Here is a 24310-nt window from a genome sequence, read left to right on the forward strand (position 1 = left end):
CTTTCGCCCATAGTCAGCTGGGATAGGCTCCAGCTTGCCTGCGACCCTGTAGAAGGATAAAGCGGCTAGAGATAATGAGATGAGATGAGACATACAGGACCATGACAGCAGCAGAAAATGAGTTAGAAGTGCAGAAGTAGAGCATCAGGATGAATCAAGCAGGTCCGGAGGGCAAGAGGAGACAAAGCAGTGGAGCTGTGCCAGGATCTGGTACTGGTGCAGAGAGAAAAAGAGAGAGAGAGAGAGAGAGAGTGATTGATTGAGAGATTGATTGAGGGATTATTGTTGCCCTTAGACTTATAAGTTATTTTCATATAAACAGGGAAACACTGAAATGATTGTCCTTAGTATTAAGCCACACACCTCATTCATTCATTCATTTATTTATAAATCAATCCATGGATGTTTCACCATTCATACATTCCTTACAGTGCAACACTTACAGGTAACACAAACTGATCAAGAAAAGTGGCATAACGGTGCAACATTTTTCACTACAATATATCAAACATAGACAGTATTTAGTTACACATTACACAACTGTTGTTGTGCAGAAGTATCTGCATATCACTAGTCTCTTTCAAATTTTGGAATTCCAGCTTTATATTGTTTAAAAAAAAAGAGGACTAACATAAATGTGGTAACAAGGTGGTGTAGTGGTTAGCGCTGTCGCCTCACAGCAAGAAGGTCCTGGGTTCAAGCTCAGCAGCCGACGAGGGCCTTTCTGTGCGGAGTTTGCATGTTCTCCCCGTGTCCGCGTGGGTTTCCTCCGGGTGCTCCGGTTTCCCCCACAGTCCAAAGACATGCAGGTTAGGTTAACTGGTGACTCTAAATTGAGCGTAGGTGTGAATGTGAGTGTGAATGGTTGTCTGTGTCTATGTGTCAGCCCTGTGATGACCTGGCGACTTGTCCAGGGTGTACCCCGCCTTTCGCCCGTAGTCAGCTGGGATAGGCTCCAGCTTGCCTGTGACCCTGTAGGACAGGATAAGTGGCTACAGATAATGGATGGATGGATAAAATAAATGTCATCATGGATGATTTACGTTGTCTGATTTTTCACCTGATTTTTACTGCCACACTCAAGAATTCCTTGGACATAAGTATATCACGTAAGTATATCAGTGGTTTTAGAACGCATGTTATGAAATACTCACTGAAATTTTTTATTCACATTGCAGAGTCTAACTGCTGCTACTACAACTCTTATAAAATCCACCGACATATAACAGGACATTAATCCTGAACATGCTCCATGAGACATGCTAACGGACAGAATAAATATCCTTATTACAGTACGGACTGTTTTACCAATGTTTCTTTTTATGTGACCCTGTCTTCTGCATGGAGTGATGTCATAAGTAGAATGTATCAGTATTGCAGTCAAGTCCAAGTCTCATCTCATCTCATTATCTCTAGCCGCTTTATCCTTCTACAGGGTCGCAGGCAAGCTGGAGCCTATCCCAGCTGACTACGGGCGAAAGGCGGGGTACACCCTGGACAAGTCGCCAGGTCATCACAGGGCTGACACATAGACACAGACAACCATTCACACTCACATTCACACCTACGCTCAATTTAGAGTCACCAGTTAGCCTAACCTGCATGTCTTTGGACTGTGGGGGAAACCGGAGCACCCGGAGGAAACCCACGCAGACACGGGGAGAACATGCAAACTCCACACAGAAAGGCCCTCGCCGGCCGCTGGGTTTGAACCCAGAACCTTCTTGCTGTGAGGCGACCGTGCTAACCACTATGCCACCGTGCCGGCCCAAGTCCAAGTCATTAAAGAAAATTTCGAGTCGAGTCCGAGTCGGTCCATTATTGATCCGAGTCGAGTCCAAGAACAAGACTCCATCCGCACCATTTGACAGTGTCTGTTGCTGCCTTTATGTGAAAGCGTCTCTGCTGCTGTGTTGGACTAACGGTGCTGCTCGACTGCCTCATTTTAATTAATAAGCTACAGATAAAAAGCTTGTTCATCGCTCAGCAAGCCCCGCCCACTATCAACAGGGCAAATAACATGAGAGAGGGTTAACACTAGCTAGTTCATCGCTCAGCAAGCCCCGCAATCAACAGAGCAATGAACATAGTGTGTCACTTCCTTCTCTGGGTGTGGTCTTGCCAAATGACGATTGAAGTTCGAGGTTGTCCCCGTCGTCTCCTCGATAGTTCTTCTACATCTGGAACACATAGCATTGTATTTTTTCCCACTGCACGAGAAGTCTGTATAAGCAAAGCGGACAATCCTAGGGGCTTCTCTCCAGGCATTTTAGCGCCATTAACGTTAGTTTGTTCCTGAACATGATGTATGAACAGGTGAATGTGCATTCTCTTGCACGAAATTAGTATAAAATGAATGTAGATATAAATATCTTATGCCAGATTATTATGGCATGTTACAAAAAATAAAGAAAAAATCCAAGTCCTCGTCTCCAATTTACAAGTCCAAGTCACGAGTCCTTAAAATTAAGGCACGAGTCGGACTTGAGTACTACAAGCCTGAGTTGTATGTACTGTAGTAATTTTGTTTTGTCACAGGTCTATCATAAGAGGATCTTCTTTGTTTAATCTGACGCAGAGATTCGGTCAGATTTCGCTCAAGAATTTTCTGGGATCATCTCCGCAGGGGTCACCAAACTACGGCCCGCGGGCCAGATCCGGCCCGCCACCCCCCTTTGACCGGCCCCCCAGCCCCTCTGCCCCCCATCACTTGAACCGGCCCTATGAGGCAATCCCCAAAAGTGGTCATGGCCTATTTTTTTAAATTGCTTTTTGGCAAATAATAACATGTCTGCATCTTGTATTTTGTTGATTTGATCAATTAAAATTGATATTTAGTTATAAAATGAACTATTCATATTTTCCGAATTTTCATCATATGCTCGCGATCAAGCAGTGACAGGCAGCGCATGCGCAGAGAACTGTCAGTGTTCAGGACAGCAAAATGGCTAGCGGTCAGCGAAAAGCTGACAGAGTGCAGAGTTTTTAAACAACAGTGGACCACCGATTATTTTTTCGTTCAGTGTAAGGACCGTGCAGTTTGTCTTGTATGTAAAGAAAGTGTGCCGGTTTTCAAAGAGTATAATCTGCGTCGTCACTATGAAACCCGCCACAAAGCAGGGTTCGAATTATAAATTTGACCCTATGGGGGTCTCTATTTAAAAAAAAAAAAAAAGCAATGCATACTCGCTCTCCTGGACCAGCGCACTTTTGCGCACTGCAGTGCACAGCTTTCACACACAGGCGCGCGCATGCACGCACGCACGCACACACACACACACACACACACACACACGGTGTTGCATATATATATATATATATTGTTAAACAAATTATATATATATTGTGTATATATATATATAATTATATATATTGTTAAACAAAGGAAGATCGTTGTGAGATAGAGGACAAGTCTTCTTCGGACTTAACTTCACATTCGATTTCGCAGGCTGCAAATTTCAGTTTGCGCGCATAGTGGTGTGGTGGTGAAGTACAGCCGTACATGTTGCGGTTTAATAACACGTTCAATACAAAGTTATGGCTGCATGGTGATCGGAAATGAAATGAGTTTTATTTATATTTATATGGTGATATAGGCTATTCAAGCTTATTATGGTGATATATGACGTATTTGAGAGACTTCCACAGAAAATTAAGTTTGCTTCTTTCATGGGAGCCTGAGGGAATGGGAGCTCAGCTCCCATTGGCTCCCACGTAATTCGAACTATGCCACAAAGAGTATGCTAGTTTGCGAGGGCAAACAAGAGAAGACAGGATTCGGAGGATGAAATGGGGACTGGCTGCACAACAGAATGTATTCCTTCGCCAAACCCAGATCAACCAGGCTGCTGTCCGAGCTCGCTATAAGGTAGCTCACCTGCTAGCTACCCATGGAAAGCTGTTTACTGATGGGGACTTTGTTAAAGTATGCATGCTTGCTGTGGCCGAGGAGGTGTGTCCCGACAAGAAGGATGCGCTCAACGCGGCGAGTCTCTCCGCACCTATGACCAGGCGAACCGAAGATTTGGGGGACAACGTGTATGACCAGCTGAATGAGAAAGCGTCAGAATTCGAGTTTTTTGCTTTGGCCATGGATGAGAGCAATGACGTGCAGGACACAGCACAACTGCTGTGATCTATTGATCTATTGCTCATATTATTATAATTTCACTGTTTTTTAAAATGTATTTATTTTATAGGCCTATTTATTTGACCTTTATTAAGTGCTGCATACAATTATTATTAATATTATTAATAATATCAACAGGCCTACCTACAATTTATAATTTTCCACTCACCTTTGCCAGTGTCAATCACCTCAACTAGGCAGATGTTTCTTACCTTGACAGCTTTGATATTATTTTTATTAGAAAATAAATAAATGGAATATCAGTGGTATTTCAAATTAAAACAAAGTGTGAAGACTTGATTACTACTTTTGCAAACCACTAGTAAAGATAAACAAATATGTGCCAGAAATCAAGTGTTGATATAGTAGTGGGGATATAGTAGTGGGGATATAGTAGTATGGATATAGTAGTGTGGATATAGTAGTATGGATATAGTAGTGGGGATATAGTAGTATGGATATAGTAGTGTGGATATAGTAGTATGGATATAGTAGTGGGGATATAGTAGTGTGGATATAGTAGTGTGGATATAGTAGTGTGGATATAGTAGTGTGGATACAGTGGTGGGGGATATAGTAGTGGGGATATAGTAGTGGGGGATACAGTAGTGGGGATATAGTAGTGGGGGATACAGTAGTGGGGATACAGTGGTGGGGGATATAGTAGTGTGGATATAGTAGTGGGCGGCACGGTGGTGTAGTGGTTAGCGCTGTCGCCTCACAGCAAGAAGGTCCTGGGTTCGAGCCCCGGGGCCGGCGAGGGCCTTTCTGTGCGGAGTTTGCATGTTCTCCCCGTGTCCGCGTGGGTTTCCTCCGGGTGCTCCGGTTTCCCCCACAGTCCAAAGACATGCAGGTTAGGTTAACTGGTGACTCTAAATTGACCGTAGGTGTGAATGTGAGTGTGAATGGTTGTCTATGTGTCAGCCCTGTGATGACCTGGCGACTTGTCCAGGGTGTACCCCGCCTTTCGCCCGTAGTCAGCTGGGATAGGCTCCAGCTTGTCTGCGACCCTGTAGAAGGATAAAGCGGCTAGAGATAATGTGTAATGTAATGTGATATAGTAGTGTGGATACAGTGGTGGGGGATATAGTAGTGGGGATATAGTAGTGTGGATATAGTAGTGTGGATATAGTAGTGTGGATATAGTAGTGTGGATGGCCGTGCCAGGCTAGTAATCTCTACTACACAATGAGGCCTGCTGGTGGTCATATTTGTCTGGGTTATACAATTCTATGTGATATAGCTGACCCGACCCCGGCCCCCATCACAGTCAGGAACGACAATGTGGCCCCCAGAGAAAAAAGTTTGGTGACCCCTGTCCTATAGTGTCACAAGTAATAATTGGTGAAATCACACAGTTAAAAATGGCTTCAATGGAAAAAAAAATGACAAGGTACAGTAGAAGGAAGGGAATGAGATCACGAGTCATGTGATCAATGGACATTTTGAAGGCAGATGTTCGGCTTTTTTTTTTTGAAGAATGTTGAAATGATGCAACAGTGTTCACACTTCATTCAGTCTGTGCATTCAGGTGCATTCTCCTGGAACTATTTAATCAGCCAAAGCACGTTTGGTGAAATGTAGGGTAACTTTAAAGGTTAATGGTCGTTTGTTTGTGACAGCCAGCTGGAGACAAAACTATTGGTCATGAAAACTTTCTCAGCTTCATTATTCATTCTCCTTTTAAGATTTATCACCTGGTCCTGTTGGCATTAGAACAGTTGGAGAAGCTATAAGTGGATGCTATTAAGTCTTTTTCTTTCTGTCTCCTTTGATTTCCTATTTTGCTCTCTCTCTCTCTCTCTCTGCAGAATGACACGTGGAGTGAGCTGTACTCCTTTGCCGTGTTTAAGGCGATGAGTCATATGCTCTGCATAGGTTACGGCCGTCAGGCTCCTGAGAGTTTGTCCGATATATGGCTGACCATGCTCAGCATGATCGTAGGAGCCACCTGCTACGCCGTCTTCATCGGTCACGCCACTGCTCTCATCCAATCGCTGGACTCCTCTCGTCGACAGTATCAGGAAAAGGTAAGAAAACCAGTCATGCGGGATATGAAAGAAGGTCAGCGTTTCTTGTATAGCTGCTAACTTTTACTTTGATCAAGAAAAAGGCCTCTTTATCTCCTGAGAAATGGAGATGTATGGAATGGGAGGGCGTTACTGTGAAACCCATATCAAGACTAAGATAAATTTAATGTTCCATGCATCATAAATCTCACGATACAGCTTAAAAACAAAACCCACATAAACCAGTTTGTTACCGTAGTTAAATTCTGAAATGCTCCGCAAGTTACTTTTTTTTTTTTTAATCTGTCAGCAGATATTGTGGTAGTGTTTGTTTGAAGTTATTTAAAGGTCCCATGGCATGGTGGTTTGTTGATGCTTTAAACGGGCTCGTGGAGGTTTCCGGATGTTATATCCGCAGCCTTTCTCGAAATGAACCCTCGGCACGTAAATATAGCCTCCTGGGAGAAAGCCCCATTTCAGCGCTTTTCCCAGTGCGTCGTTTTGCTAATGAGAAGCATGGAGGCGGGGAAGGGTAGAGGGTGGGGGCGGGCGGGCCATGGGGGGAGGGGCTTGACCAAGCTGTGCGCACACATACTCGCTGCTATCAGCGCCTGTAGCCATGCTGCTAAGACAAAACCCCGTTCTCCCTCGGACTCCTTTCGTAAACTCAACGTGACACAGAGAACAGAGAGAGAGAGTGTTTGGAGTGGTAGTTTACGAACGTATAATACCCTAGGCTTGAACACGCACTCCATAACCAAAGAGGATAGAAGCAGCAACTACAACAACATAGCGCTTATCCAACAGAAGACATGCATTGCGGAGCAATAGTCAAACATAAGCTCATAAGTTACAGTCAATTTCCAGACTAAAGTCAGTTTAACAGAGCATGCTGCATGCTCTTTAGTTTTGTAGCGCAGATTACCTGGCTAACTGCAGGAAGCGGTTAGGTGCACAGCTAATGTAGCCATTGCTAGGCTAACGCACCGATTTTAAAACACGGCAAAACGACCAGTTATACACTTACTTGTTCGCTGTTTGTAGCTGATGCGGCAGGGATGCTTGGTACGGACCCAGGCTTCAGTGACAGTTGATGTGCAAAACCTGCCCTGTACTGTCCCAAGTTGTGGAAACATTCCTCAGGAAAATGCTTCCGACAAACATACACCATCTTAGGTAGACTCGACGGCGTATTATTGAAGTAAATAAAATTAAGCCACTGCGTCTTCAGGGGCTCTCCCGTCGGCAGTAAAAACAGACTCCTTTCTGTGTTGTCACATCCATGTACAGCGCAATTTCCATGTTTCGCTCGCTTAGGTGATGCCATGTTGTTGTGTCCTCTATGGTCTCCTCACTACAACTGGGCGGGGCAATCCATACAGTGGGTGGGAATCCAGAGGGGGGGCGTGGGGATCATCTCCCTTGCTGACGTAGTAAAGGGAAGAGCTTCTCAACGCGCCATTTTGACACGCCATTCTCAAATGTTGGGCATAGTTTGGTTTACACATTATGAAATTTCTAGTCACTGGGGTGACTTAAGAAGGTCAGAGGAACTCATTTTAACGTTAAAAAACCTCAGAAAGTGAAAATTTCATGATCATGGGACCTTTAAAAAAAAAAAAGAAGGTACCATAAATAACACAACAGTCTAATAAGACATGTTCGCTCTATTATTATCCGGAGATTGTGAGTTTGAATCCCAGTATTGCCACAGCTGTCTGTGGTTGGGAGCCCAAGAGAGCAAAATTGGCCATACTCTCAGGGAAAGGGGCGTGTCATTCTTTTCTCCCTGTCAATCACAAATGGGTGTCTCTGAGCTCATGCATATGGAAGTGGGTGGATATCACCCACCTCCAAATTTCCTTACAACCTCAATGGTGGTTAGCTGTCATGTGATATAGGAGAGCCGTCTGGTGGGCGGGAATAGTCCATGACTCGTCGTGTAGTATGAGGATTTGTTTTTATTTCATCAGTTGGAAAATATTTTTGTTGAGTTATATTCCTGATATATCAACCCTTTACTCATATCTAAAACAATGGCTTATTGCTTACAGAAAGTAATATGGAAGGCATATTATACCATTCTCTACTTTCACACACCCATAATGCTTTGTGCCTTGGGGGCTAACCAGGCGCTATGTTTGTTTGCCAAGTCAGATAGGCTCAGTCATTTCTTTGAATTCACATGGGGAAAAACGACTTTTCCTGATTTAAAGTTTTATAGAAGACCTAAAGAGGCTAAGTCTTGAAAAGCGTGGTTACACAGAATTCACCGTCAAAATTTTACACCGACAGACAACACGCGACTGTGTCCCGCACACTTCAGCGGTGGAGTAAAGTCTGATGATCCGAGTCAGGAAGCCTACAACTCCTCCGTCTTTGTGTTTAGTCATAAAAAGTGTGAAAACCGAAAAACAAGGACAAGTCAAAGAACTGAAAAGGACAACTTTACTGAAGGATCAAATCCCAAAACAAAGTGCAAATGATGCAGTGTAAGTAAGCTTACATGTACTTCGCCTTTTAGTGTTTATGTAGGTGGATCGAATGGAGTATTTGACCCTGTAGTCCGAACAGCTTCCTCTAACAGCCCAAAGATTGTCATAATCTAGTAGCGTATGAGCTCGAGGGAAATCAGAGTGAAGGAAATCAAAATCAACTTAAACTTCAAGAATAAATTTGACAGTTCTGGTGTGTTTACAGTACTGACGTGACTGAGTGAATTCCTTGCTTGTGTTCCCGTGCACGAAGCGTTTTGTATTTTCTGACAGCTTTCTCGTCGTCACCAGCAGCCAGCAAAAACTATTTCATTGTGGATTCTTCTACGATCAGTATCGATCTTTCTCAGCTCTTCTGCCGATCTTTTAACTTCTGCAGGTCAGTAATTGTTGGAACACCCGTGTTGAAAGACGGAGAAGACTGCTGACTCATTGTCACCCGAAGTATAGAGATGTTCAAAGTGTTTTATACGATATTTACAAGCACTTTTTTACCGATTGATTTCTTGAAGTCCACAGAAAAGGCTTTGCAGATTTCTTTAAGCTTTGGTTTAGTTAGTTTTGATACTTCTTTGAAGGTTTTAGGGAGATTTAAATTTGAAAGATTACTGTCAGCGTGCGACACCATGTTTTAGTTTGTTTATATTTTGGTTACCCCCCCAAGGCACAAAGCATTATGGGTAATGTGAAAGTAGTCAATTGCTGGGTTTCACGTAATGTCACATCTGCCTCATTAGTTATTCAAAACTTTAGCTGGTGGTCTACCAAAGCTCAGTTGACAAAGCGTTTGTACGGGGAAGGTGCATTACTTGCATGAAAAATGCCTTGCGCTTGTGTTGTTTTAGGTTGTTTGAATCGATCAAACCGTGAAACTGATCAAAGTTTCTTCAGGGTTCCCCGTGAACTAATAAAAAAGGGTGAATGAACACAGGATTTCACAAAAAGACGTAGAGAAAGGTGGCTTTTGAACCTCTCGCTGAAATCCAAGGGAGCCGAGTCGAAGCATGCTCGAGTTTGCAGTGATCACTTGGTGAAAGGTTTGTATATCCATCTCAGCTGTCCTTAGTGTTTTCCAAGTACTTTTCTTGCTATGTGTCGTTATTTTACGGTACTTTTTTTAAGTTACGAAGTGCTAAAGTCCCCAACTGTTTCTTTGTTTACTCGTCACAAAGACCATATGCATGAAGGTCGCGCCAGAATTCTTCCCCAGCCATACAGTTACAATGCGCCGTGATCACTTCTCCGTCTTGTTTAACTAAGATCCAGGTCTTTAAAGGGATTTCTGATGATCTTTGTGAATGATTTACCTGAGAGATAAGAGCAAACACAAGTGAGAATCAAGCCAACTGTTTGTTTACAATTCAACTTGCAGTGTTTCTTTGTAAAGACGCGAACGAAAAGCTTAAAAAATACTTACGCGGGCAAAACCAATACAGGATTCATTCGGCAGCGACTTGATACCGAGGTCCTTTACCCAGCCACATACAAAAAAAGTTGTACGCCTCCATACTCTTCCACGCTTTCATCTGTTTTGCGGTGTAGAAGGATGTCTGCAACACCAGATAGTTCGAGATGTTGGGGAACTCGACTGAAGGGTAGTTTTCGAGATTGTATGACAAATCCTTCTTTCCCAGACTGTAGGGGTCGATTCCATTGCACCTAGCAATCTTCTGAATATATCTAAAGCGAGCAGTGGCTTCTAGATTAAGAGCATACTCTGATAAGTTATCGCTAGTTGTTTGCACTACGGCAGCCATTTAGACCACCAGCTATTTCACTTCCGGTAAAACCGCTAAGAAAAGTCACGTGACTGAAACCCAGCAATAGTGCAATTGGAAGCAAATTTAATGCAATTAAAGGTGAATTACAGGGTCATTTTTGATGCGCTCATTCTCGTACTTTAATACTAGGGACTTGTATGGTGGATATTCCACATAAACTGATACGTATAAGAAATGTTTTATTCGTTGATATGGTGAAGTTTTCTATAAGGAGATTTTTATTTATCATTTATGGAAGGAGTCTCCAGTGTCAGCGCTTTGTTAACAGCCAGAGTTAAAGCTGTAACTTTAAATTTTCCATCACAGGAAAGTCTTGAGGACAGAGCGCTTTGGGATTTATCAGTAACAGTAAATGACAAGCTGCATTTTTTTTGTCTGAACATCAGGAGAGCGGGGGAAAAAAGAGACTGAGGAAGAAATGGTAATAGCTATATGGCGTGTCATTCTTTAATTAGTAAAAACCTGTAATCATTGGCATACTGCTATGGTATAAGAGGAATAAAACACTAACACAAGCTGCTATTGTCAAATAATAAATAAACTGTTGTTGTTGGTTGTCCTGTAACAGAATGCCCCTTCATGTTTTATTCCTCTAATATCATAGCAATCTGTGAATGATTACTATTTTATTTATTAAAGAATTACAAGTCATTTTATTTCTTTCATAATTCACAGAGGACAGAACTAAAAGAGTCAATATGAGGTTATTATAAACTTCGGAGCAAACATATTACCATTAAAAATGTTCTGATTAACAAATGAGTTTTTATAAAGGTTGATGTCAAATATTTGAAAATATTATACATGCAGGACACTTTTTCGATGGAATAAAGACACGTGTTCTATTCACTTCTAGCGGGTTTCATTCATTTGGTTTGATGGCATGCAATATTGTTAGCATAACGCTTATGCTACGTGTATTATGCCACTCTACACAATGGAGAATGAGCATGCAATATTGTTACAATATTGCACATTGTCAAGACAACACGACGTCACATGTCAGGGTACGGATATCCAATGAAAAACTTTTCTGCTGGAATCATTTCTGAGTTCGCCGGGAAAGAGAAAGATGCATTGAACACCCGAAAGGCTACCAAAACTTCATTAGATATTCTTCACGCATATTTACAGAGAGAAAAACATACCAACAGACATTGAAAAACTGGAAAAGAGACACATCAGAGATGTAGAACTTCTGCACTAGTGAGCAACTATGACAATTTGACAAAAAAACAAAACATGGCCACCAGGTTTGCTTTGTTAAATACAGAAGATTTTGAAAGAATTTTGACTGCCAGGTCGCTCCGTTGCATATAGCTGTCGGTGTTGATTTTAAAAGTAACTAAGTAAATTACACAGGGAAATGAATACTTAAGTATGAGCGAAAAATACTGTAGCGAGTGTGCGTGGAAGAAGAGTCTGGAGACACAAATCTTAGCTTCTTGGTTGTTAGCCTGTGCTAACTGCTCTCGATAGATAGCACTGGCTTGACTGCTTTATTAACATTCACTAATACTACTGATGAACACTATACCGGCTGGAAGGTGACTTCACTGCTGTGCTAACAGTGCTGAGTTGCAGGTAAGCTAGCATTGGCCTTTGAGAATGCTGATATGAAGAGAGTATGTCTCATCTCTCATCTCATTATCTCTAGCCGCTTTATCCTTCTACAGGGTCGCAGGCAAGCTGGAGCCTATTCCAGCTGACTACGGGCGAAAGGCGGGGTACACCCTGGACAAGTCGCCAGGTCATCACAGGGCTGACACATAGATACAGACAACCATTCACACTCGCATTCACACCTACGGTCAATTTAGAGTCACCAGTTAACCTAACCTGCATGTCTTTGGACTGTGGGGGAAACCGGAGCACCCGGAGGAAACCCACACGGACACGGGGAGAACATGCAAACTCCACACAGAAAGGCCCTCGCCGGCCACGGGGCTCGAACCCGGACCTTCTTGCTGTGAGGCGACAGCGCTAACCACTACACCACCGTGCCGCCCAAGAGAGTATGTATGTATTATAATAATAATAATAATAATATTGGCTGTTTTTTGTGGTCTATCAGATATATTCCATTCAGCTACTTGTCTTCAACTCGTTCAATATCACGCTAGCTGAATTGAATATATTTGATGTACCACTCAAAGCCAGACAATATTTTTTAAATACTTTGAGTGAAATATCATTGAAAATATTATGAGTGGTAAATGGCATAATTAATGCAGGATTCATAGGAAAGGTTGTCTAATTATGTAGCATCACAGCAATTTATAAAGGAAACAAATAAATATAGTAGTAGTTGTTTGCTGGAATGGTGCATGGCCGGGGGGGGGGAATTAGCTTTGTGTTGTTTTGAGTGCCATTTGAGAAGCTAGCGTTCAATCAGGCACTTGACTGATCCCTGGCATGAACAGAAAGCTACAGCCATTTGCAATCACACCAGAGAAAGATGTATTGGCTGCGGGAGTTGAGTGGAATTTCAGCAGGAAATTGCCTTATTGTTTGGAAGAAAAATTCGCTGGCCTTGGGGGGGTCCATTAACGCCACACAAAAACCTTTTACAGAGGCCTGCAGAAGGGTTTATTTGCTGCAGCCAGGGTAACTCTTGCCAGCAATTATGATTTGCCTCCACACAAGCGTAGTAACTATTATTTGTCAATATCAGTGATTCTGAGATTACAGTGACATTATTGATGTACGCTCACCAGCTACTTTATTATGAACACCTGCTTGTTTCTACAATTATACAATCAGCCAATCATGGCTCAGCAGTGCAGTGCATAATATCATGCAGAATGATAATATCATCAGAATGAGGGGGAAAAGTTATCTCAGTGACTTTAACCATGACAAGTGGTTTTATTTATTTATTTATTTTTATGCCAGACACACTGGTTTGAGTGTTACTGATCTCCTGGGATTTACTCTCTAGAGTTTAGACAGAATGGTGTGAAAAACAAAAAACATCCAGTGAGATGCAGTTGTGTGGATAGAGAGAGATCAGAGGAGAATAGCCAGACTGGTTTGAGTTGACAGGAAGGTGACTAACTAAAACGAGACTGTCGATGACGGCGTAGCTCACTCCGGCCCCGTCTAGTCCAGAAGGAACGATCTAAAGTGGGCCACCTTGCACAATAAATGTTGCAAGCTATATACACCATATACAAGCGATATATAGAAGCTAGATACACCCTAGGAATACCGACCTATTTGCCAGAAAGAATCCAAAATGGCGAGGAATTGACCGAGAAGAAGCGATTTTTGTTGAACTGCTCATTAAGGCTTAATTAGTCCATAACTTCATAAATAATTGTAATGAAGCAAATCTGGGTAGAAATTATATGCACCCTAGGTACCCCTACCTTCATGCCAGAAAGAATCAAAATCGGTGAAGGATTGAGGGAGAAGAAGCAATTTGTGTGGAAACTGCTCATTAGGGCTTAATTACTCCATATCTTCATTATTAATTGCAATTATGCAAATTTGGGTCGAAGCTACAGTATATGCACCCCGGGCAGACCTACCTTCCTGCCAAAAAGCATAACAATCAGTGAAGAATTGAGAGAGAAGCGATTTTTGTGAAATGTGGACTACGGACGACGGACAACACATGATGGCATAAACTCATCGCCTGTCGGCCGGATGAGCTAATTAGTAATCACTCTTTACATCCATGGTGAGCAGAAAAGCATCTCACATCGAAATCTGAAGGTGGATGGGGCTACAATAATACATGACCGCATATCAGGTTCCATGCCTGTTAGCCAAGACCATGATTATGAGGCTACAGTGGGCAAAGGCTGACAGAAACAAGCCAAGCCAAGCCAAAGTCCTTCCCATGCCAAGTGGCGCATAGGGCGGCGCCGATCTCTATAGCTCTCGGCCTCTCGCCTATTACATAGCTAGGGTTACAGTGGGGGGCTAGTCCTCTGGTAACCGTGAGAGTTTGACTCCCCACTCACATCTGTATTGCAGCATGCCTTGCCAGATGGCAGTAGGTACCATTTTTATGATGGTCTTTGGTATGACCCAACCGTGAGTCGAACTCGCGATCGAGAGGCAGACACGCTAACCACTAGGCCACTTGCCGCTTGACAAACAAGACAGGTGGAAAAATGTTGCAAAAAAAAAAAAAAAAGTTAAATAGTTTTAATATTCAGCAAACCTTTTGTTACCTCCGCCAAGGAGGTTATGTTTTCGCTAGCGTTGGTTTGTTTGTTTGTCTGTTAGCAACATTACGGAAAAAGTTATGAACAGATTGCTCTGAAATTTTTTCCAGAGGTGTGACTGGGCACAAATAACAATCCATTAAATTTTGGCGGTGATCCGGATCACCTTCTGGATCCCGGATTTTTTTAAAGGATTCTTGGCGGAGGTCTGCGCTCTCCGAGTGCTTTTCTAGTTTCAGATTATACAGTACTTTATAAGCCTGGGTTACTTCACAGAACGGATAATCCTCGCAATTAGAGGAAGATGGCTGATAACTTTTGGACTGTAAACACAGTTAATAAATCAACCAACCAACTAACAATGTTGATAAGAAACAGAAAAATATACTGAAGGTTCAATATTTTATTACATACAGTAAACGTAGTCTACTTCAGGCTGATCTAACCTCATTAAAGTCAGATAACAAAACTGAACTTGGAGCAAATGTATATTTAAAAAAAAAAGCACTGATGGCATGCTTTATGTTTATTACTTTTTGCATAAGACTTTGAGCTAAGAAAAACATTGCTTCTGAATATTAAAGACAAAGATTAAATCAGACAAGTGTGTAATTTGAACACAGACATTTGTCTAAAAGGCAGTAATGTTAGCCCAAAAGCAAAACCAATCGAGAGACACTGACTCACTGAAAAGTGCTAGCAGTGTTTGTCACAAAACTTAATTATTATTATTTTTACCTATATCAAGTGTGACAAGTTGTGGTTGTGTCTTTGCTGTTTTGGTAATTATGGCTGCTCTGTGTTAAGCAGTGATAAAAGAAATATTATAAAAGTAAAGGCGTTTTTTCGTTTTAATCGAAGTCACTACATTCTGAATATTGTCTTCTCCATACGTACTGTGAACTGAATACAGATACTTTAATTTTGTGTTTTGAAGATGGAACACTGTTATTTATATTCAGTTCCATCCCAAACCTGTCAAACATCCACTCCATCAATCAGTCACTCAGTCACTCAGTATGCAACCACAGTACGCAACAAACCCGATGTTTAAACCATACAAAGTGGAAATGCTGATCTATAGAATCCACCAGTAAGTGATCAGAGGGCCTTGTTCTGCAGGCATTCCACAACATTAAATGTTACTATATTAATACAAATATGACTGGCCTTTCTTGATTAAAGCTAGACGGCCTTTCGAGTTCATAAAATCAGTGAAATTTAGTTCCCTCTGAAATTTGGTCATTGTGATACATGTTTATTTCTGTAATATCTCACAAAATATCAGATCATTCTGTGGCTGGGAAATTATTAATTTGAGAGGATTCCCGAGCAAATAATGTGCATGAAATCACTCGCTTTGCGCAGTCAAGCAGACAGAAGAAGTCCGTATGCGCATGCGTAGGTTTACCTTTGACCGTGCACTGATAGTTACATCATTCTGTCGTGAAACGAACAGCTGATCGCACCGAGGTGCTCGCTGACCGCCGATATTTATTAGTTTGGTCCTGCATTTCCTTTCCTTTGCAACATAACGTCTTTTCTTCTCATTTTCCGTTACTGTAGTCGACCTTCCACATTTCATTCGCACACTCGCGTCCTCCATTTTTCTCTCCTGTTTCAAATTTGTATCCCACAATACCTTGCGCGAATGGGAAAAGCCCACCATGTCATGCATGACGTAGTATCTTGAATTGTGTCATGGTGAAGCAGGAAAAATCAGTGGAGAATTTAGGGCCACATGGCCCTAAATTCATTAATTGTTCTATTTAAAAAAAACTAATAAAATTGTAATTCTGTGATTCAAATTCAGTAGCTTTCAGTCCACTAAACAAAAATAATTGGCTGTCAGGGAAAATTCTTTTTATGATCTAGACTTGAAAAATCTGAAAGGCAGTCTACCTTTAATAAAATAAATGTAATCTATTTTACATTTGCTGTGGCATAAGAGGAATAAAGCACTCTGGGACTTGCTGTTATTAGCAGATAATCCATATTGTTGATTATTTTCCTGGGTGGCATGATGGTGTCGCCTCACAGCAAGAAGGTTCTGGGTTCGAACCTGTGTGGAGCTTGTGTGTGCCTGTGTGGGTTCCCTCTGGGTGCTCTGGTTTCCTCTTAGAGTTCAGACATGCAGATTAGGTAAAAAACCTCCAGCCACTGGGGTTGCACAAGCCAGTGCATTCTTGGAGCTGGTCCCAAGCCTGGATAGATTGTGGAGGGTTGTGTTAGGAAGGGCATCAGGTGTAAAGCCTATGCCAATACAGTATGTGGACCATAAATTGGGACAGGGATGGAAGGGATCAGGGATGATCCACCATGGCGAACCCGGAAGGGAGTAGCCAGAAGTTGTTGTTGGTTATTTCCTGTAAAAGTGCATCCCATAGTGTTTTATTCCTCTTATACTACAGCATTGTGATGACTACAAGGATTAATTTTCTTTTTTATTATTATTATTTAAAGAATGGCAAATCATTTATTAAGTCATATATTTATTCCTTATGTAACTCCTTATATCAAGGCCTCTACTAAAGGAGTCAATATCAGGTTACTTGTGTTACTCTGTGTGTTCAGAGCACATGTTATGTAATTTGACATAAATAATTTATGAATTCGTTATAAAGACATGTAGAATCCACCAGGTCAAGAAAAAAACCTTAGCCAATTCACTGAGTCAAGCTCAGACTTCAGCTAAGATCACGAATAACACACTTATGTTGAATTAATTACTTAAGCCACAATTTGTGATCATAATGAAAGAGAGGATTAATTATGCAGCCCAAATTTTGTGTGTGTGTGTATCTATACAACACCAATTCCAAAAAAGTTGGGATGCTGTGTGAACTGTAAATAAAAACAATGTGATAATATGCAAATCATGGAAACCCTATATTTCATTGGAAATGGTACAAAGACAACATATCAAATGTTGAAACTGGGAACTTTTATTGTTTTTTTAAAAAATATATGCTCATTTTGAATTTGATGTTAACAGCACATTTCATAAAAGTTGGGACAGGGGCAACAAAAGACTGGAAAAGTTGTGTAATGCTAAAAAAACTAATTTGGTTAATTGGCAACAGGTCAGTAACATGATTGGGTATAAAAAGAGCATCCCAGAGAGACGGAGTCTCTCAGAAGTAAAGATGGGGAGAGGTTCACCGCTCTGTGAAAGACTGCGTGGGTAAACAGTGCAACAATTTAAGAATAACATTCCTCAATGTAAAATTGCAAAGAATTTGGGGATCACATCATCTGTGGAACATAATATCATTAAAAGATTCAGAGAATCTGGAGAAATCTCTGTATGCAAGAGAAAAGGCTGAAAACTGGCACTGGATGCCTGTGATCTTCAGGCCCTCAGGCGACACTGCATTAAAAGCAGACACGTGTCTGTAGTGGAAATCACTGTATGGGCTCAGGAACACTTCCGAAAACCATCGTCTGTGAAAACAGTTCATTACTGCATCCACAAATGCAAGTGAAAACCAGATATAAACAATATCCAGAAACACCGCCACCTTCTCTGGGCCCGAGCTCTTTTACGATGGACTGAAGCGAAGTGGAAAATTGTCCCGAGGTCTGACAAATCAAAAGTCGAGATTCTTTTTAGAAATCATGGACACCACATCCTCCAGGCTAAAGAGGAGAGGGACCATCCGGCTTGTTATCAGTGCACAGTTCAAAAGCCAGCATCTGCGATGGTATGAGGATGCATTTGTGTGCATGACACGAGTTGCTTGTACATTTAGGAAGGCATCATTAATTCTGAAAGATATATACACGTTTCAGAGCAATATGCTGCCATCCAGACAAAATCTTTTCAGGGAAGGCCATCCTTCTTTCAGCAAGACAAACCGCTTTCTGCACATATTAAAACTGCATGGCTCTGTAGTAAAAGAGTCCCGGTGCTAAACTGGCCTGCCTGCAGTCCAGACCTGTCTCCCATTTAAAATATTTTGTACATTATGAAGCGCAAAATATGACAAAGGAGACTCAGAACTGTTGAGCAACTGAAATTGTATATCGGGCAAGAATGGGACAACATTTCTCTTTCAAAATGACAGCAGTTGGTCTCCTCAGTTCTAAAACTTTTACAGAGTGTTGTTAAAAGTAGAGGTGATGCAACACAGTGGTAAACATACACCTGTCACAACTTTTTTGAAACGTGTTGCTGACATCAAATTCAAAATGAGCATATATTTAAAAAAAAAGTTTTCTCAGTTTCAATATTTGATATGTTTTTATACTATTTTCAATGCACAAGTCCGAGTCCAAGTCTGAGTCATCAGTGCTTAAATCCAAGTCAAATCACGAGCCCTTAAAATGGGCACGAATTGGACTCAAGTACTACAAGCCTGGTACATAGTGTATAAGAGAACAAATTATTAACAGTCACATCACTACATTAGTGCGCATACACATACAAGTCTACAAACACTCACATTCGTGGGAGGTGTGTGTGGGTGGACAATCAGTCTCTCGCTCACAGTCCCTCAGGTTGGGACATATTTAAAAACAATTCTTTATGCAGAGATGCTACAAGGTTTGTCCCATCTAGTCTATTTTTGCATAAAAATAACACTGTCATATTTTGGGCCAGTTGTAATGTCTTTATTTTGTGGGGAAAAAAAATGTCCATTTTATTTCTACCGTTTTTCTGACTTTTTTTTAAACTCACTGCCTGCTCTCTCTGTATCCATCTGTGACTCCCAACACCCTTTCTTCCTCACCCTTTCTTTTTCCCTTTAAATGTATCTGTCCCTCCTAAAAGGTGGCACGGTGGTGTTGTGGTTAGCACTGTCGCCTCACAGCAAGAAGGTTCTGGGTTCGAGCCCAGTGGCTGGCGAGGGCTTTTCTGTGTTGAGTTTGCATGTTCTCTCCGTGTCTTCGTGGGTTTCCTCCGGGTGCTCCGTTTTCCCCCACAGTCCAAAGACATGCAGGTTAGGATAATTGGTGGCTCTAAATTGAGCGTAGGTGTGAATGTGAGTGTGAATGGTTGTTTGTCTCTGTGTCAGCCCTGCGATGACCTGGCGACTTGTCCAGGGTGTACCCCGCCTCTCGCCCGTAGTCAGCTGGGATAGGCTCCAGCTTGCCTGCGACCCTGTACAGGATAAGCGGTTATGGATAATGGATGGATATCTCGCTTAAGATGTGCTCTCTTCCTCACCCTCTCTGGCTCGTTCCTGGGAACCATGATGTGCTCCTTGTCGATGTCACGATTTCTGATTATTGCAGTCACAAAAATTAGACTAAATATAAAAATCAACCCTTTATCAATCATAATCATGATTCTCAGTAGTAAAATTTGGTTGAGTAAATACTGCCATGGTTGTAAAGCTTTCTAGTATAGATATTTTTTATTATGATTATTATTGGTCCTCCTTCAATTGTTCAAACTCAAACTGTTTAAACGTCTACACTGAGGACTTAATGCTAATGGCCCAGTTGTCATTCATCTTTCCTGTCTCGAGCAGCTTTTATTCCATCTCATCTTCCAGCTGTCACAGCGATCAATGTTCCAACATTGAGACACTTACTGCTTTTACTAATCCTGATTGAATGAGTCACTACAGCCACACCATTGCCTTATAAAACTCTGTTTACAACCTCAAGGAATCTTTATGGAAAAACACATGTAATGAAGTTGAATCACTCTCCTGTTAACAATGAGGAAGCTGAGATGATTAAACATTCTGATTGGATGCATAAGGAGTGCTAATAGTTCACGTTAATCTTTATGATGGTGTTGGAGTGAAGGACAGAACCCACACGGTATGACTTTTGAGTTAATGTATGAAAATGTGGGCGCATTATTGAGGTCATATGGAAATGGGAAAAGATCTGAAGGCTAGGATTCTTTTCAGGAGGGGATGGTAGATATTATATTCTGTTACCATAAGAACCTGCAAACCCTGACAAGGAATAATGCAGTCCATTTTTTTATTTAGTCCTTTTACAGACCACTTTCATAAACTGTAGTGTGCGTACGTTTAATAGTTATTCCACGAAATCGAGTCATACATGAGCTGATAGCCGACGAGGCGCGTAGCACCAAGTTGGCTATAAGCCATGTATGACGAGATTAAGTGGAATAACTGTTTTATTCTATCGACATTCACTGGATTTTGAGAAACGGAGCATTTTAATTTTAATTGAGCCTCACGCTGCAAAATCTTTTTTACATGATCTACAGATTGTGTGTGGCTGTGTGCTCTAAAATCTCGGTTTAAAATGGCTCAACTTGCAGCGCGACATGACACTGCGCTCTAAAATCTTTTTTTACATGATCTACATGATGCTGGGGAGATTAACAGTGAGAGAGAGTGTGTGTGTGTGGCATGATTTAAAACAGAGATTTTGGACCTCAGCTGCGTGCTGAGCCACTTAAAATCGAGATTTTCGAGCATGCAGCCACACACATTTTCTGCAGATCATGTGAAAGATTTTGCACTGCGTCCTCTCATGTCTGATCCAGTTTCTGTCGGTGACACTTTGCCACAGCTGAGGAAGCACACTTTGCATTTTCTCTGTGGAAATGCAGTCTAGTTCCAGCTTGCGCTTTCTTTTTAGCATCATTGTGGCATTTATATGCTACACAATGAGGCATACTCATTGAAAAACTGATAAATTTGGTAAAATACTGGTAAAACTACAATGTAAACAGAGAATATAAACAGCCGAGTTGCTCCAAGTGACCACTACATGATGTCATCGCATACGTCATCACATACGTCACCACCGCGGGAAGCCAATCTGGCATTTTAAAGAAAATTCATTTTTTTCAAAACACTATTTGGTTTCTGAAAATGAAAGTTTGATTTTTGAAATCTGCGACTACTTTTACCAGGGCTCTCAAGTTTTGAAGTCAGTTCAGAGTGAGATTTTGTCGGGAAGGGCAGGGGTGGTGTTGGTGAGGGGTGTTGGCGGTGGCACACAGGGGGGTGGAGGAGGGGTTATGATTGGTGTTGTGTTATAAGTGTTAGTGGGAGATTTTGAGGCCTTCAGTACGGGGGTAGGGGGCTCCCACTTGAAACCCAGTGGTTCCAGACCTGCCATTTTAACAGCCATGATTGAGGAGAGAGTTCCGTCAAGGGCAATGTGTAAACAGAAGCGCGTAATGATCTACTACTATATCTGTGTATTCCAGTGGCGGCTGGTAGTCTTTCAAACAGGGGAGGCTGGTCGGTTACGATATTTCCAGATTTTAAAAGAAAAAACATCAATTTTGCCCATACTCTTGCCTCTGATCTGGCTGATTGTTGGCAGCGTCACAAACTGTGAAATAACAGGTTCTTTTGGCCCATTAGCCTACTGTCCAATATACATGATGGTGGTGTTGGGGGGGGGGGTATATTTTAACATTTTATATTTTAAAATTGTGGCATGTTGTTTAAAAATTGATCATTATTGAAAGCAGCTCTTTGTCAGGAACCTCAGCAGTAGAGCTGGGTGCCACACATTTCATTCAATGACACTTTCCCTATATTTTACTTATTTTGACTGAGAAATGTTTTATTGACAATTTTGATAACCCTTCACTTTTAATCCAGGTCTGTAGTATGAAATGTTCTCGGCTGTGTTTTTGTTTAAAAATGTTTTCCAAATTGTAGCTGTGTTTAATTCATATCCAGAAAAATATATATTCCAATATAATATACTCAGCATAAACATTTTAAATAGATTCTATATTTTTGGTCCATCCATGACATATTACTAAAGTAGCCTATTTACTGTTGTTGATGTGGGTCACTTGCTGTTAGCCAATTCACTTTCTCGTACCAGGAGAGCTGAAAGGAACGAGTATTATTCCCTACCTTTTTCACCAAGTCAGTTTGAGGCGTTGGTCTCTTTAATTTTAATTTTTTCCTCGAAAGGAAGACTGGCAAATGGCTTCGCCAAAATTAAATCAGCAACGCTTGGCATCCGTGCGCAGCTTTCTTGCTAGCTGACTAGCCCCCTCAAGTTCAAGTTCAGTCACTCAAATAAACGAAATTTCTGGAACTAAGATAGCAAACTTGACAACACTATATTTACACTTTATTTACAATGAAAATATATACAAACTAAAAAAGCTGGTAGAAACCGTATGTAATGAATGAAATCGAAATGTAAGCTGATCTCTTACAATACACCACAGCACTTGCGAATCCGCATGGGACTGAACTGAGATTCACCGCTGCCTGTCTATAGTTGAAACGAGCTGTCAATCAAAGAAAATATCCGGCCGCTTTCACCAATCACCAGTCTCCTCGCGGAAACTGCCATGTCCCTCCCATGTGAGGCTGGGAGTCCGTAGGCGGGCGTTTTCGCAGTATTTGTCCAATAACTGTCTTGCATTTTGAGATTAAAAAGCGCAGAGCTCCCAAATGCCATTGAAGTCCACTGAGGCTGGGAGTCCGTGGGAGTCCGTAGGCGGGCTTTTTCGCAGTATTTGTCCAATAATCGTCTTGCATTTTGAGATTGAAAAGCGCATAGCTCCCAAAAGGCATTGAAGTCCACTGAGGCTGTGCTGCATCACGCTGTCACGAGGGGGAGAAACTCACGCACACATTAAAGTTATAAGGGCATTTTTAGAGGAGGCTGAGCCTCCCTCGTTGTCTTAGAGCAATCGCCCATGGTGTATTTTGCAGTTTGGCAAGTACCCAGTAAAGGAAGAGATAAAAAAAAAAAAAAAAAAAAAATCACACTGAGTTTTCATTCAAGTGTGCAACACTAGGACTAAAAACAGGTGTCAAAAATAGCTGTTGAAATTAGCAAGGATTCAGGATTGAAGTGGATTGAAGTGGACAAGCTCACAGACTCTGGGCAAACTGATAGTTAACATTATTAGCTGGAGACAATATTCCCCAACATCAGCTTTCATTATTTTTGCGATGCAAGTACTAATTTCATTCAGGAAATACAAAATCATATGATGAGATGATTTACTTTACTTATCTGTGAAGATACTCAGTCATCCAGGTACATAGTAATCTGTGGTTGGTAGAAGAGAGCAACTGGACTTGCTTGAAAAGTCTTGAAGACGTTTCGCCTCTCGTCCGAAAGGCATCCTCAGTTCTGTCTGTCTAATAGGGAGTATCAAGTATTTATCCTCTCATGGATCATCATAGAATCCGAATCAGAATGCTGATGGCTGCATTGTAGGTGGCTGATAGATGTCATAGACACCCACCTCTGTTCAGTGATGGTCGTTCCAGGTTGACAAAAATGAACGATCCTCTCTGGCTAAGATGTATGTACCTGGATGACTGAGTATCTTCACAGATATGTTTCTACGCACTTTGGGATGAGATCCCTTCGACTGGTGCGGGAGTATGAGAGGACTTCCAGAAAACTGGCAGACATCTTAGCCAGAGAGGATCGTTCATTTTTGTCAACCTGGAACGACCATCACTGAACAGAGGTGGGTGTCTAAGACATCTATCAGCCACCTACAATGCAGCCATCAGCATTCTGATTCGGATTCTATGATGATCCATGAGAGGATAAATACCTGATACTCCCTATTAGACAGACAGAACTGAGGATGCCTTTCGGACGAGAGGCGAAACGTCTTCAAGACTTTTCAAGCAAGTCCAGTTGCTCTCTTCTACCAACCACAGATTTACTGTACTGTAGGCTACTCATCAAATATATGTGCAGTATAGGGATCATTGTTTATAAAATCACTTCATTTTGCTTTTACTTAAGTTATTGAAGTTATTTAAATTTATTT

The 24310-nt window shown here is 41.6% G+C and overlaps 1 protein-coding gene across 1 annotated transcript in view; it reads left to right on the forward strand.

The window, feature by feature from the left end:
* The window catches only part of LOC132871227 (potassium/sodium hyperpolarization-activated cyclic nucleotide-gated channel 2-like), a 162998-nt gene that overhangs the window by 89997 nt on the left and 48691 nt on the right, over positions 1-24310 (forward strand). Inside the window, exon 4 of the mRNA XM_060905348.1 lies at positions 5941-6159. Coding sequence (XP_060761331.1) covers positions 5941-6159 — 219 coding nt within the window. The remainder of the gene's footprint in view (positions 1-5940; positions 6160-24310) is intronic.

The sequence above is a fragment of the Neoarius graeffei genome, chromosome 23 (genome assembly GCF_027579695.1).
Source record: "Neoarius graeffei isolate fNeoGra1 chromosome 23, fNeoGra1.pri, whole genome shotgun sequence".
NCBI classification, from domain to species: Eukaryota; Metazoa; Chordata; class Actinopteri; order Siluriformes; family Ariidae; genus Neoarius; species Neoarius graeffei.